This window comes from Panthera pardus, unplaced genomic scaffold (assembly GCF_024362965.1).
Source record: "Panthera pardus isolate Hobbes unplaced genomic scaffold, ASM2436296v1 HiC_scaffold_22, whole genome shotgun sequence".
Lineage (NCBI taxonomy): Eukaryota > Metazoa > Chordata > Mammalia > Carnivora > Felidae > Panthera > Panthera pardus.
Genome location: NW_026526788.1, coordinates 50,953,273 through 50,967,750, shown reverse-complemented (window position 1 = coordinate 50,967,750; position 14,478 = coordinate 50,953,273). Strand labels below are relative to the sequence as shown.

At 48.5% G+C, this 14,478-nt stretch overlaps 2 protein-coding genes across 2 annotated transcripts in view; one reads left to right on the top strand and one right to left on the bottom strand.

The window, feature by feature from the left end:
* Positions 1-4,961, bottom strand: part of PCGF5 (polycomb group ring finger 5) — a 122,243-nt gene extending 117,282 nt beyond the window's left edge. Inside the window, exon 1 of the mRNA XM_053909727.1 lies at positions 4,858-4,961. The gene's annotated coding sequence lies outside the window, so the exon portion shown is untranslated. The remainder of the gene's footprint in view (positions 1-4,857) is intronic.
* Positions 4,962-5,841: 880 nt separating this feature from the next.
* On the top strand, positions 5,842-7,530 carry LOC109264644 (translation initiation factor IF-2-like). The gene is made up of 2 exons (XM_019445061.2): positions 5,842-6,320; positions 7,232-7,530. The coding sequence occupies exons 1-2, from the start codon at positions 5,870-5,872 to the stop codon at positions 7,240-7,242; spliced, it is 462 nt and encodes a 153-aa protein (XP_019300606.2). The 5' UTR covers positions 5,842-5,869; the 3' UTR covers positions 7,243-7,530.
* Positions 7,531-14,478: the final 6,948 nt, after the last annotated feature.

Below are 14,478 nucleotides of genomic sequence, written 5' to 3'. Positions count from 1 at the left end.
GCTGAACCAGCCGCTACCCTTTAACCCATTCCATTCTCCTGACTGTTGCCCACTGTCCCAGCCTGTCTGTGCCAGTCTCCTGTGCCTCTCTACTCCACCGAGGGCCCAGATGGAATTGGCAGTGCCAGTGATACTCATATCACCACTTCCAATTCTCTGAGCACTGCTGGAGAGTCAGGGAGACGGGGAAGATTCCTTCTACCACTGGTCAGGCCCAGCCACCTCTGGCTCCCTATAGCGCTCAGATGTGCAGCTACTCCAAGCTCTTCCCCTTCCCCCTCTCCCAACTTTACCCCTCACTCCCAACTTACTTTGACCAAATCAACTAGCCTCCTCTGTTGTTGCTCTTACTTCCCAACAGAAGGCAATGGATCCATTTCGGATCCAGCCACCCTCCCTCCCAGCTCCCAACTTCCCTTTCTAAATCTTTTCGCCTTTACGTAACCTCTTTTCCCCTCTAGGTCACATCTGTTTTTCCATGAACAACTATCTGTGCCATGACCTGAGCAATCAAATAATTTATTTTTCAAAAAAGGACCTTCTTGTAGAATGAAAATGAGGATTATTTGTCCAGGTATTTGTAATATCTGTCCAAACATTATCCCATAAATAAACTGGGGTAACAGGTGTGAACCGAGACTGTCCTGGGTGATCCGGACATACAGCCACTGTCTCTTGCTCCTACCACCGCCCCCCCCCCCCCCCAATACTTGTGGAGGGCCTGGTGCAGGAATCACCTTCCCACTCCCTCTCCTGATCTTCAGTCCCTCCCTCTCCACTGGACAGCCACCACACTCTCTCAGGCCTTTCTTATGCTTTTTAGTCACTGGCCTCTCAGATTTTCACAGTGCAATCATAGTTTACCCTCACTCCATTTCCTTCCCATTCAGGGACCCCTCAGGCATCTATCTGGCGACTTATCTCTGACTTATCTCCACTGCCCAACTGACTCCATCCTCAAAGGCTGCTGACAATGGTCTCCCAGATGAGTCCAATGGCTTCTTCCCAGTCTTTGATCCTCCACCCTCCAACCTTATCAGTCTCCGCCAATCTTCCTCTCACACCTTTCCTGACCCAGTCCTTTCCTTGTTCTCTTGCTTCCCTCTTCTCAGCATCCTGACAGCCTCTTTCTGTCTCCCTCCAAGCGCACAAATACTGGTTTTTCCAAGGCTCTGCCCTGGCCTTCTCACCCACACCGTGAACCCTTCTCACAACTTAATCCCTTCACAAGGATGCCCCAAATCTTCCTCTATTTGCAATGGTCCACAGGCACACAAATGTGAACATATCCAAATGCAAACTTATCGCCACTTCCATTCATGAGACAAACACTTATTGGTTGCATTCTACTACTAGCAGGTGCCTTTACTAGTGGTTCTTCTTGACTATTTCAATTCCTGCCATTGCCGTCCAGTCCCTCCGCTTCCATCTTTCATTTGTCCCTCAACTCCCTCATGTAATTAGTCAACAAGTCCTGTCGCATTCACTTCTATGGTGTCACACCCAACCCACCTGCTCCCACCCTAATTTATATTCTCTGTTGCTTCTCTTCTGGAGAGTATTTTAATAGCTGCCTAACTGGACTGCCCGTGGCTCCTCTGATTCAGATTAATTTTCTTAAGGCATAGCTTTCATCACATCACCTCCCCCACCTTAAAATACCTTTGATGGTGATATACTGCCTGCAAAATGGGCTCCTCAGCCCAGCATTCAAGACCATCACAGTAGGGTCCTAGCCTTGCCATGCAGCCTTCTGGCCGACTATCCTGCCTCCAGGTTCCTCACCCTTCAGCGTAAGCATGTCCCTCTCCATTTCTGGATATGCTCCTACATCCTTTTATTCAGGTCTTAGTATAGGCTGGTTCCCACCTCTCTGCCAGCTGAAGTCTTACTAATTGTTTAAGGCCTTGCTCAGGATGCCTGAATTCGGTCTTATTTAAGTTTTTCCTTCTCTGAAATCACAAATAATTTTCTTTGTGCCTCTCTCACAGTTCTTCCATGTAATATAGCCTTTGGTTACCTCTCCTATGCTCCGTGCATGACTCTCAAACCTCTCAAGGAAAGGGTGCCAAGGCCTGATTAACCTGCATACTCCTTATACTGCTTTATATATAGTAAGCTGAGAGGCTGAAATATTCAAGTTAACTTGGTATCCATCATATATCATGTGATATATGAAAAGAATGAAAGAATGAAAATGTATTTACTATCATCAAAGTTAATTATGCCAAATTCTTAGGAAGGCCTAGAAACAAACCATTTCTGCTGTTGGTTCAAGGATACATGAATGTTAGATCAAGGATATATGAATCATTTTACTAACTTTGCAGGAGAACTGTGCATTCTTTATTGGTTCCTTAAACTACAGACATGTACAGAGATAGACCAGATCTTAGAGAACATTTAATTCCTCCCCAAACCACACCTCCCCCTGCCCTTGTCCTATCCCAACTACCAAGGCTCCAGTTGAGAAAATAAAAGTTTTGAGAGAGGAAGCTGTTCCCATGGTCACATAAATCAGAAGTCATAATTGTAGCCATTCCATTTATTAAGGACCTAGTGTACATCAGACATTTTACAAATGCTATCCAGCCCCATGACAATCCTTCGAGGGAGGTGGTACTACCCCCTTAGAAGATGAGAGAATGCTCAAGAAAAGTGAAGTAAGTTGCTACAGAGGGCCCTGCTTATTAGGGGCAGAGTTGAGCTTCAGCCCTAATTCTATTTGGCTGTCAAGTCTAGGCTTTTCTAACTGGACACTGTGGCAGAGGCAAGACCTACCATATGTCTCGACTCCTGTCCTACTGTTTCTCCAGTGAATAATTATGCCAACTAAGCAAGCACACATACTTAAAAGTTGTAAGTCATTTTGTTTGAAACTGGAGGCATGAAAATTAAATAGTAGCTTCATTACTATGAAAGTTCTAAGGTTAATAACTGCCAACGTCCTGACTCTTGTCAAAAAACTTCTCCAATCCGGAAGAGAGATATGTTTTCCTGCTTTTGCAATTCATAAGTACATTCCTTGACTTAAAACACATTTGCCCAACCACATTCAGCAAGTATTTTTGAGCTCCTAGATGTCCAAGGCACATGGGAGGGCACAAAGTTGAAGACGGAACAGTTTTACTTGGAGAGTTTACAAGCAACAGGCAGTCAATGTATTAATGGTAGGAACCTCTCCTCCCCTACTTAGGGGAGCTCTGGTTAATTTAGGGACTTCCCACAAGAAGTCAAGACACTTAAGTTCTAATCCCTGCTCTGCAGCCTTGGCAAGTCTTCTCGCTGTGTCTCAGTTTCCTCAGCAAAGGGACTGGTACAAAGGAATGAATTGTGCTAAGTAGTCCCAAGGTCGCTTCTAGCTTTAAATTTCTATTATTGCCCAGCTTACTCTTGAAATTAGATTACACTTTTGAAAGCGATCACAACTACTGTCAGGGAAAGGGACCTGCTGGGTGCCCACTCCTCTTTAACTTTGGGAGTACCGAGTTCTAAAAACATTGCTACAAGAGTAAAGCTGACTAATATCCTTGCAAAGTTTATCATTTATAATAATAAAAAGTATACTAAAGTTTACCCTCTAAGGAGGTAACATTCAGCACTACATTTGAATTCTTCCATTACATCATTGCCTGATTACAGCTTTAATTCTTTACAATACATTTAAGATGTTTAAAATATTTTAAGTATCTTCTCCTTCCATCTACTCTTCTGTAGAGTTATTGACATTAACGACAACAAAGAAGAGAGATACGGCCTCTTGTATTCACTTAGTTAAACTGAGACTTCATATTAAGTGCTACTTCCGATGGACCTTCCCAAGCTTCAGCTAATGCTGAAGTTGGTGAAAACAGCGGGGAGGGAGGAATATAGAACTATGGGTATTTAAAATATGAGTTTTAAAACATATAGGCCTGTGGGAACTTGACCTTGTTGATTCTGTTTCAATATCCTGCACTTGTTTTCAATTAGCACAGGTAATGTTTTTAAGCACCCAGTCTTCTACGGTAATATGCTTTCTCTTGACAAGGCTCCCTGTGCCTTATCTTTCTTCACACTCAGCATCTTAGGATGTGATGCTCAAACGCATCTTGTGCCATCAGTTAAACAAGCACAGAGGAGGAAATGAATCAACCAAAAGAAAACTGGAAGGAAAAAAAAAAAAAAAACAAAACTGTGCCATCTCAGTGCCTTGCTCATAAAAGGCATTGACTTTCAACTGTCAAAGATAGCCCTACCAAGAAACGAGGAAAGAGAATTTGTTCATTCGCTAGTCAACAAATACTGAGTGCCTAGTATATGCCAGGTACTGTGCTAGGTGCTAGAGTTACAGCGGTGAGCAAAACAGGCAAAAATCCCTGCCACAGTGGAGGTTACACTCTAGTGCAAAGAGACAGGACTTAAAGAATACCTAAACAAAACCACTTCAGATAGCGATGAAGTGCTATGGAGAAAATAAAATAGGATTGGGTGTGGTTCCTGGGGTGAGGGGTGAGAAGCTATTGAAGATGATCAACAGGGCCTTGCTGAATACATGCAGGACGTGAGTCCTGAACGCTAAGAAAACTTTACTCTGAATCCTACAAATGTGGAATGAGGTGGGAATGAGTCAAGTCAGTCTTTAAGGGTGGTCACAGTGGTTCAAAGTTCTGTATTAACGGCAAACTAAGTTCCTTTTTGGTTTGCCTTAAAAAAAAAAACAAAACCAAAGCCTAAATCTTTAACTGGGACTTCTACTTAGGGGCCACTTGTTTTTCTTTTAAGATCCACCAACTTTTCAAGTTTGTGCTAATTACTTTAGCGGTACTTAAGTACAGGCGATTACTGGAAGGACTCCTTCGGAACCCAGTACCTCACCTGACACCATCCAAATTCTGAATGAGACAGGACCCAGCCTTGCAGCGAATCAGCGCTCCTCCGCCGACTCATTAATGCAGCCAGGTGGAATCCTGTAACCTTTCCAAGAATGGGAAACGAGCTTCGGGGAATCTGGGGAACCTGACACCCCAAAGTTCCCACACGTTGAGGCAGGGGCAAAAAACAAGCCGCCGCTCTTTTGCATGAACTCTCCCCCGCCCCTCCAGGCGTCATCGCTGCAGAAGGGCCGCTGTCCCCGGGTCAGAGGCACACTGCGAGTACGCGCGCGTGTGTACCCCGCATGAATCATCGGCGCCCGGGTCCGCGGGCGATGATTCATTCACCGCCCTGGAGCTCACGGCCACACGTTCCGGGCGTACTATGACGGCCGCACACGCAGCTTCCTTAATATTAAACAAATGTTTCAAAGTACGAATGCCCGGAGCCAGAAACGTGTAGACCCAGGCGAGGCGGCGGGGAGGAAACGGCACGTTTCGGCCGCTGCCCGACCGTTCCCGGGGCCGGGAGGGGAGCGGCGGGCACGTCCGCCCGCCCCTTGGGCCCCCCGCCCGCCTCCCGGGCCCCCGGCACCCCCCCAACCTCGGCACGCGCGTCGGCGGCGCCCGCAGGGGGCGCGGAGGGCGCACAGGTGGGTCCCCGCCCGGCCCTGCCTCCCGCCCCTCCCCGCCACTCGACGAAGGCCGACGCTCCCTCGCCAACGCGCCTCCCGCTCGCCCCTTCCCTCTCCGTGACATCTTATATAATAACCCGAGCTAATCAAAACGGAAGCGACGCGCGCAGCCGGGGCCCGTCTCGCGGCCGGGGCTAGATGCTCGCCCCCCGAGCCCGCGGCCCCCGAACTAGGCGCCCGGGCGCGCGGCTCCGGGGCGGGGGGGGAAGGGCCCGAGCGCCGCCCCGGCTCGTCCCTCCTCGCAGAAGGCGCCGCTCCTGCCGGTCCCCGTCAGGAAGCCGCGAGCGTCACAAACTGCGTCAGCTTCTTCAAACACATTTCATGGTCTCCCTCCAGCCCGGGAGCCGGCTGCTCCCGAGGCGGGGCCGCGGCCGGGGCTGGAAGGAGCCCCTCCGGGGAGGAGAAAGTTCCTCGGGGCCCTCCCCTCGCCCGCACCGTGCCCGGCCCCGCCGCGCCTCCAGCCCCTCTCCGCGCGACGCCCGCCCCGCCGCGCAGCCCGCCAGCCCGCGCCAATGTCAGCTTGGGCAACTTGTGACCCCCGGGCGCCGGGCGGCCCCCTCCCGCCCGCCGGGCTCGCCCGGCGCCGGGGGCCTCCCCCTCCACTCCCCCCGCCGGCCCAGCGGAAAGCGGCGACGCCAGAAACTTCCCCGGGCCGCGCCGGGCGGGGAAGCCGCCCGGGTCCCCGTGCATCGCCCTTACCTTGCTCTCGGGAGGCCACGATCCGGGCGGGCCGCGCGGGGCGCGTGGTGCGCGAGCGCGCGCGCGTGGGGCGGTAGGTGAGGGAGCCCGCGCCGGCGGGGGCGGGGCGGGGCAGCGGGGGTGCGGGCGGCGCGGGCGGGGGCGGGGGGGGCCGGCCCGGCGGGCGGGCGCGAGGAGAGCGGAGCCGGCGGCGGCGGCGGCGGCGGCGGCGGCGGGCGCGGGGCGAGCGCGCCGAGGGGGCGGAGGAGTTGCCGTGGGTTTGTTTACGCATTGCTGCCCGGCTCGGGGCACAGCCCGCACTCCCTGATTGGACACAAACTGGGGCACAGCCTCTCGCCGCCGCCCGCCAGGCCTCCTCGAGCAGCCGCCGCGCAGCTCCCGGAGCGCCCTGCCCGGCACGGCCCGCGGCGGCGCCCGGGCCTGGAGGGGACGAGCCGCGGCGGCCGCGGCGGCCGCCGGCGGCGGGCGCGGAGCCACTCGTCGGCCCAAGGCTCGCCATCGCCCACCTGTAGTGGCCCGACCTTGGCAAGGAGAAATTCGAAACTTCTGAGCTGGGGACTTCGTGTCATTCAGCTGGAGAAGGGGCACTTTCTACCCCCCCCCCCCCCCCCCCCCCCCACCACAGACGGAGGAAGCTTGCCCTTGAGTGGATAGAAAGCAGCGGCTCAAATGTGCCCCTTCGGCGATGGTCAAGCCGAACCTTCCTCTGTAAGCTATCCCTGGGAGCTCAGTTTCCTCCCGGGCCTTCAGCTTCTCGGCTTGTATTCTGTCCTCACGCAGCATTCAAAGTTGCCATCCCAGGAATGACCTTGCCTCATGATGCCTAAGATCCCAGATGACTCCCCATGGCCTCAACCCCCGATTCCTCAGCCTCAGAGTATTCCACACCTGGGCCTCCACTTGTCCGTCTCATCTCCACTGACAACCCTCACCCCCAAGACCTTTGCCTGCAGACAACACCTTAGGCGCCCCCGTTCTTTCCAGATGGATTTTGATCCTGCTCCGTTCTCTGCCACAAACCCAGAGAACCCTGTAGCTCCCACAGCTTGTCAAACCCTCGTGGACACAGCTTGTCTAGCATCTCCTACCGTCTCTGTGCAGTCTCCACCAGCCGGGTGCAGAACCCACCCCTTGTGGCCCGCATCAGTTTGGCTTGAGGGTCAGTCATGTGCCTACTCTGTGCCCCCAACCAGTCTGTGGATTCCTTAAGAACAGGAGCCTGGTTTTAACAGGGCCCTGGGGATGGGAGAGATGAAAGCTGTAAGAATAAAATTGTCACTGAATGTCTGCAGCTCTGCTGGTGCCGGAAGGACTCAAGAGAGTCTCTATCAAGAGGGTCTCCTGATAGTCTGCAAACCTCATCTTGCAAAAAGCAAATACTTCCAAAACCCGAGAATGCCCTCCATTTCCCCTGTGTCTCTGTGTCTTTTCCCTGCCACACCTAGCTATGTGCCCTCTATACTCTTAATGGGCACCTGATAACCCTTGGGGGAGTAAAACTGAGATGTTCCCTAAGCTAAAGCTCAAGGTGATTAAAGTGAATATAGTAAATCATGAAGGAATAGACATGAATGCCCAGGAACCCAGTCATTTTACAGATAATTCCTGGGGCTAAGAGTCCCTCAACTATGACAGCTAGTATGGATTTGCCAGTCTCCAGTCGAACACTAGGGAAGTAGACCCAGACCCTCCCCAACTCTTGGGATGGCTGGATTTCTTTCTCTCTTGAGATTCACTGCTTCCAGTCCCACTGGGAAAGCTGTCTTTGAATTCTGAGGGTAAATCCAAGTGAAAGTAAAGTTTTCTTTCCCAGGCAGTTCCATAGTGATGATTTAAGGCAGCAAATTAGTTACAAACGTGCTGAAAGAACTGGAAGTGCAACCAGGGGAAGGTGAGGCAATCCTGAGATTAGCAACTGCTGGATGCATCTCTCCCCTAGGGCTGGAGGGACAAAGGGAAGAGGCTGCCGGAACCTTGAAGGTCTTGCCCAGTGCGAGCTGAAGCCATGAAGGAACTTACAAAGAATGCTGAAGATGCCTCCCATAGCAAAGAAATCCCTCTCACCCTCCAGGGCCACCCAGTGGTAGAAAGTAGAAGCCAGGGGACAGGATGACAGAGAGCAGGGGTCAGAGCCCCTACAGTGCAGATCAGAGTAGGGAAAGGAGGTGGATCAGAGAGCACAGTGGCAGGCCACTGACGTTCCGGGCATGGGTGCAACATCTGGTTACCCCGGGGACTCTTCTTTCGCAGGGATTCTGCAGGAACAAAGCACACTTTGTTTCTGAGCCCCAGCACTCCCTTCCTCCTTCTGGTCCCTCTTTGCCCTTTTGCTTCCATTTCTCCTTCTAGCTTCTTCTCTACCATAATTCCCTTATATTTCCTTTTTCTCTCTTATTCTGTGGCTCCCATTTTTCTTTTTGGGTTCCAGTATACTTCCTCCTGACTTCTCTTCTCTCCATGGAGTCTCTGCTCCCCTCTTTGTCCTACTCCTTCCTGAGCAGGATGGCAGCCTTCTTCAGCATGAAGGAGATCAGTGGGTTCCTATGGTAGGTCATGGAATCCGGACCTATCGTATAGTTCCCCTCCAGACACCGTGCGAGGCATTTCACATATGTGATCTCATTTTATCTTCGCCTCACCTGCTAGCTGGGCACCCTTGAATAAACTCCGGTGGCTTCATCATTTTCCATCAGAGGGAAGGCTTTGCTAGTACAGGTCACCAACGTCACTGCTCTTAGCTTTCCTCCTCTGTTAGGTGCCTCCCTCCCCCCTTTCTTTTTCTTATCCCACATCTCTTCCTTCCACTAGCTCAACTATTTTTCCTAAATCTCAACTCTCGACAGCCTAATAGATCCGTACTCTAAATTGGCATTTCAGCTGACTTTGGCAGGGTGGGGAGAATTCAATAAATGGAGATTGAGGAAAAGCATTCTTCGTGGGACAGTGAATAAAATGGTCCAGTTTGAATGAACAAAAGGTACAGGTAGGATATAGGACCAGATTTCAAATATTTGCCTCTAGATTTCAGCTAAGACAGACTACGCAGAAACACAAATTCACCTTAAGTATATTCAGCGTGTGTATAATTCATATAATTAGAATCATAATATTTTAAAGCCAGAAAGAAATCAAGACCTTGTCTTGATTTGTCCATTTTTAAGTGAATGAACTGAGGCCTACCAGGCTTAAGTAGCTGGAGTATTGCAGTATTTAACCACGGACATTAGAGGGGTGCCTGGGTGACTCAGTCGATTAAGTGGCTGACTCTTGATCTCAGCCTGGGTCATGATCTCATGGTTCATGGTATTGAGCCCCACATTGGGCTCTGCACTGGTGGCATGGAGTCTGCTTGGGATTCCCTCCCTCTCTCTCTTTCTTTCTCTGCCCCTCCCCTGCTCATGTGCATGCACATGTATGCACCTTCTCTCTCAAAAAGGTAAATAAACTTTTTAAAAAAGCAAAAAAAAATGTGGACATTAGAGTTTGAATACCTGTGTTCAAATGCCCATTTTGACAAATGTTAGGTTATTTGACCTTGAACTTATCAGTGTTTAAGATTCCTCATCTATAAGATAGGAAAATGATAGAATCTATCCCAGTGGGCTGGTGTGAGAATTAAATGTTCTTACAGGTAAAACACATAGCACAGTGCCTGGCACATAGTCAGTCTTCACTAAATAGAGGTGAATATTATTATGATTTCCCACGGCTATTTGGCTGGTAAATACCGGAGTCAGAAATGGTCCCCAAACCTTTTAAGCAGTAATTGAGTGTTCTCCCCATTTCTTAGAAGCCATATCTTAGGATGCCGTCTGTGAAAATATGGCGGCTCCTCTGGCCTGGTGTTCTCAGTTATCCTCCTGGCTTCCATTCCTCTACACCTCCTGCTATCTGCTCTGCCACCGGCCTCAGCAATCCCACGATACAATCAGTATTGCATCCTGTGAAGTTCTGGGTGGGGGGCATGAAAAATTAGCAATGGGCACATTCCACGTTAAGCAATGTAGTTTACCAGTTCTGATATCCTCAAATTTTACTCATTTAAATTTCAAAGGACAAAAAATAATTGTTGAATTAAAGGGGTTTGAGTTATCTGTCATCCTGCAGCCTGTAGAGTGTCAAACTTACCGGCTTAAATTTTGATGGTTCCTTAGAGGAACTCACTGGGACCAAGAAAAAGCCTTGGTTTAAAAAGTGAGTGTCCAATCCTTCAATAAGTTGTGATGGAAGAGAATTTTCTTTCTCTCTCCACCTTTCCTTTCTGAGTCTCTGGCCCCACTTTTCAAAACTCCCCAACCCCATGATCTTCATGTAGTTCACTCTCTGAAATGAACCGTGTTACTCACCTTTTTTAAAAAAAAATTTTTTTAACATTTATTCATTTTTGAAAGGCAGAGAGAGACAGAGCACGAATGGGGGAGGGGCGGAGAGAGGGAGACACAGAAACAGAAACAGAAGCAGGCTCCAGGCTGTCAGCACACAGCCCGATGCAGGGCTCGAACTCATGAACCGCGAGATCATGACCTGAGCCAAAGTTGGCTGCTTAACCGACTGAGCCACCCAGGCGCCCCATTTTTTTTTTTTAATCTCTCAGACCTAGCTTGGTATCTGGGGCCTTCCAGGTGCCCACATGCTGTTGAGTGGACTTGAGCAATGCCACATGTACCGAAAGGATGCCCTCTTCCTCCCCCTTCAAATCTTTCTGTCTTCAGTTGACATCCTTAGCTAGTTATCAGCCTGTTGCACTAATTCACTGGAAAGCACGACAACAGCTGAGTGTGAAATAAATCTGCATTTTACAACATAAACTACATTCAAAGAGGGGTATTTTAATGGTGTAAATCCAGGCAGTATTTTAAGAGGGGTGGGAAGACATTTTGGGGGGCAGCTGGACTTTCCTAACACCTTTGCATCACACCGCACAAATAAATAAAACCTCTCATATAAATAAAAGCTCTTTGACTTTCATTGTAACACATTTCACTTCAGATTTCTTAGGCTAAATTGTAGATGGCCTCCATTCTGCATATGGCTGTATTAATTATCCTGCCTAAGTCATTTCCTAAAAGGCACAGTTTTCTTTAATCTTTAAAAAAGTTAATCGTTGTCCATTTTTCTCTTTTACTTCAAAGCCAGACAAAGACCCAATACCCTGACCACTCACTGACCACTATACCAAAGACTGCTACATAGAGAGCATTTAGTAAATGGTAGTTATTTTATTATTGTTATTTACTATCAGTGTTACCACCGTAAAGAGAGTAGAAAGCCTCATCTTTGCTTTCCTTCCAGACTTCTTTCAGAAGTTGGACTTTAGCATCACTTTAGGAGGAGAGGATAATTCACAGAAATCTAGTTTTCCGGGTACCACTTGCTTTTGCTTCTGAAAGAGAGGCTGGAAGGATGGTTAGGGTTAATTGTGCTGCTGGGGGCCTATAATCAGCCGGGCACTATCCATCCCTAGTCTGCCCTCCATAATGTTCATGATAAAATGGGGATCACACAGGCAATCTCTGGCCCAAGAATAGTTCATAATGACAGGCCAAAGATTTGTTCTCTGACTGTGCTTACAATTCCTTTAGGGCTTTCTCCTGGATGGACCAGAACATTCTCTGTGTCTAGCTCTGTTTGTTTTTATGCCTCAGACAACAACTTAGAAGAGAGAATCTCCCCAGTGGCTTCCCAGCAAATAATTCTTTTGGTCTCGACTATAGTACTTCATTTCCTTCCCTTAGGACACTTTTTGCACCATGATCATCAAATGGTGTGATTTAACCGTCTTCTTCTCTTTGATGATGCCAAAAACAAGCAAAACCTCTCATTACTGGTTTTGATGTCCTTTTCTGGGTAGGTGTTCTTCTGTGGTCCACTGTATTTCTGCATTGTACTTGACTTACCAGGCTTTCCCTGCTCCCTTGCTTTCCTCAAGTGTCTATTACCCCCTGAGCATCTGGCCGTTTATATTTGAACATCTGGTCTTTTTGATTCATAGCAAAAATTGACTTTGGCCTTCTAATAATGAGATTTTTCAAGCATCGCAGAATCATAAAATGTTAACGGTGGAAGGACTTCTGCAGATAACAGAGGCCGATCGATTCCTTTTATGGTATAAAACCAAGACCCAGAGAAGCCAAGTGTCAGATGCAAAGCTACACAGCCTATGGTGGGGGAAAGCTAGAACCGGACCCAAGACTTCTGCTTCATTTTTTTCTTGTGAGTTGGATTATGATCCCTGGAAATGATACTATGAAGAATTTATAAGTGTCTTCCTCCAACATGTTTACCTTTTCATATAAGTGGTTTTCCTAATACATTTCCAGGAGGCTCCGAGAAATAAGAATTCCACAAGTGAAAAAAAATGCAGCCACAGGAAGGCATGACTTACAGAGTTGGGACTCAGTGATGATGATGACGACGACTGACGATAACCAGTTCTCACATTTCTATGCTGTCAGTTCTACTATTTTGTTCTCTATAGTCCCAGCTATTTCTGGGTTTCAAGCCTTCCGGAAGCCTAGCTCATTTAGCTTAGGGTTCTTGATGAGGGTGATGGGTGGGTTTTCAGGAGCTGCCTTCCATAGGAATGGTGATGACTTCAAATAGTTAGAGATCTACCCCTAAGCACACATTTGGAAACTTTTCTAAAGTTGAGGAGGTGTGTTCCTAAAATAATGCCAAGTATTGCATACAAAAAGCATTCCCCGGTCAGGCAATCTGAAAAATACAAAATGAAACAGAATTAAAGAGCTTAGGGTCAGTTGGTTCAATTTTACCAGAATTCACAGGATCTTTAAAACAGTAATGTGAATCCTGAATTTCTAAGGGAGGGTGGTGACATGTGTAGAATTTCCCAAACATATTTGACCATCAGATCATTTATGGGCTTGGGTAACATGGAACAAACTTTAGGAAATGTTAAATATCCTTTGAGGTTCAATTAGAGTCTACGGTACTCCCTTTATTCCAAAACTATCTGTTTCAAATGTTAAGATACCTTTCCCTGGGGTTTGTTGTCTTGGATATAATGACTTACCCTGTGCCTCTTCTTCTCATTATTTATCATTTTAGGACCCAGGTGCTATTATTTCTCAGCCTGAATTTCTCCACACAGAAAAAACGTAGTTCATTTAACTCTGACCTCATACCTGAGCTGCCCAATTCCTGTAATTATTTTCAACTGTCCTATTCTTTTCTATAGTTTTCAAGGTGCAGGGTCAAAAAGGTAATAATAATTGTAGTAATTACAAATAGCATTTCTGAGTGTGTGCAGTGGGCCAGATATTGTGCTAACAGCTTTACATGTAACATCCCATTTAATTGTCAACACAACCGTGTGAGGTAGATGTTATGGTTTCCATTTTACACATGAGAAAACCGAGGTGAGCTTAAGTAACTTTGCCCAAGAGGGTCCCAGCAAAGGAGGGGAAGCTGGGATTGAACCTGTGTTCAACTCTGAAGGATTCCAGGCCCCTGCCCTTCCAGTTCTGTTTTTTAATGTATGCGCGGCCTTCCCAACCAGAATCCTTTAAGAGCAGTGGCCACACGGTCCAGACCACAGTAGAATCTTCTGTGCTTGACACAGCACCTGGCATGCTGTAGCCAATACTTCCTTTGAAGAGAAAAATTAAGCAACTTGCCCAAGCCACTCAGCTAGTAAACGGTGGACCTAAGATTTGAACCATCTCCCACACCTTACGCATCATGGATTTCCCACAAGAACCATGCTCTGTGTACCAAGTGAGCTCTTTTTCCCCTTGGAGGTCACATTCACCAGGCTTTTGATCATCCCAAACAAGGCATTTTATGCTCCCATTCACTCTACCCCACCCCCCTACCTGCCACCTGTAACGCATTCATTCTGCCCTCTCCCAAGCAGGCTGTGGTTCTAGACCTAGGGAACTAAATGGCTAATACCCTGGTAAGCAAGAAAGCACTTTTATGGTTCTTGTATGCTAATTTTGCTGCAGGTGTTCTGACATTGGTTGTTCTCAACCCCAGACTTTGCATTTGGAAGCCCTTCCAGATGTTGAAATCTTTCGGTGTAAAATGAGAAGGCATGCGCGGCCTGGAGGGGGTGGTGGGGCACCCGCCGTGGCCCCGCTTCACCGTTGGCTCCACGCACGGTCCCAGCACCCCACTGAGTGCCTCGGACACCCCTCACCCCCAGGCCGTGGGACGGTGGATGGCCGGACACAGCTGGGCAAAGGCATTAGCGGCGGTGTCTCTTCCTT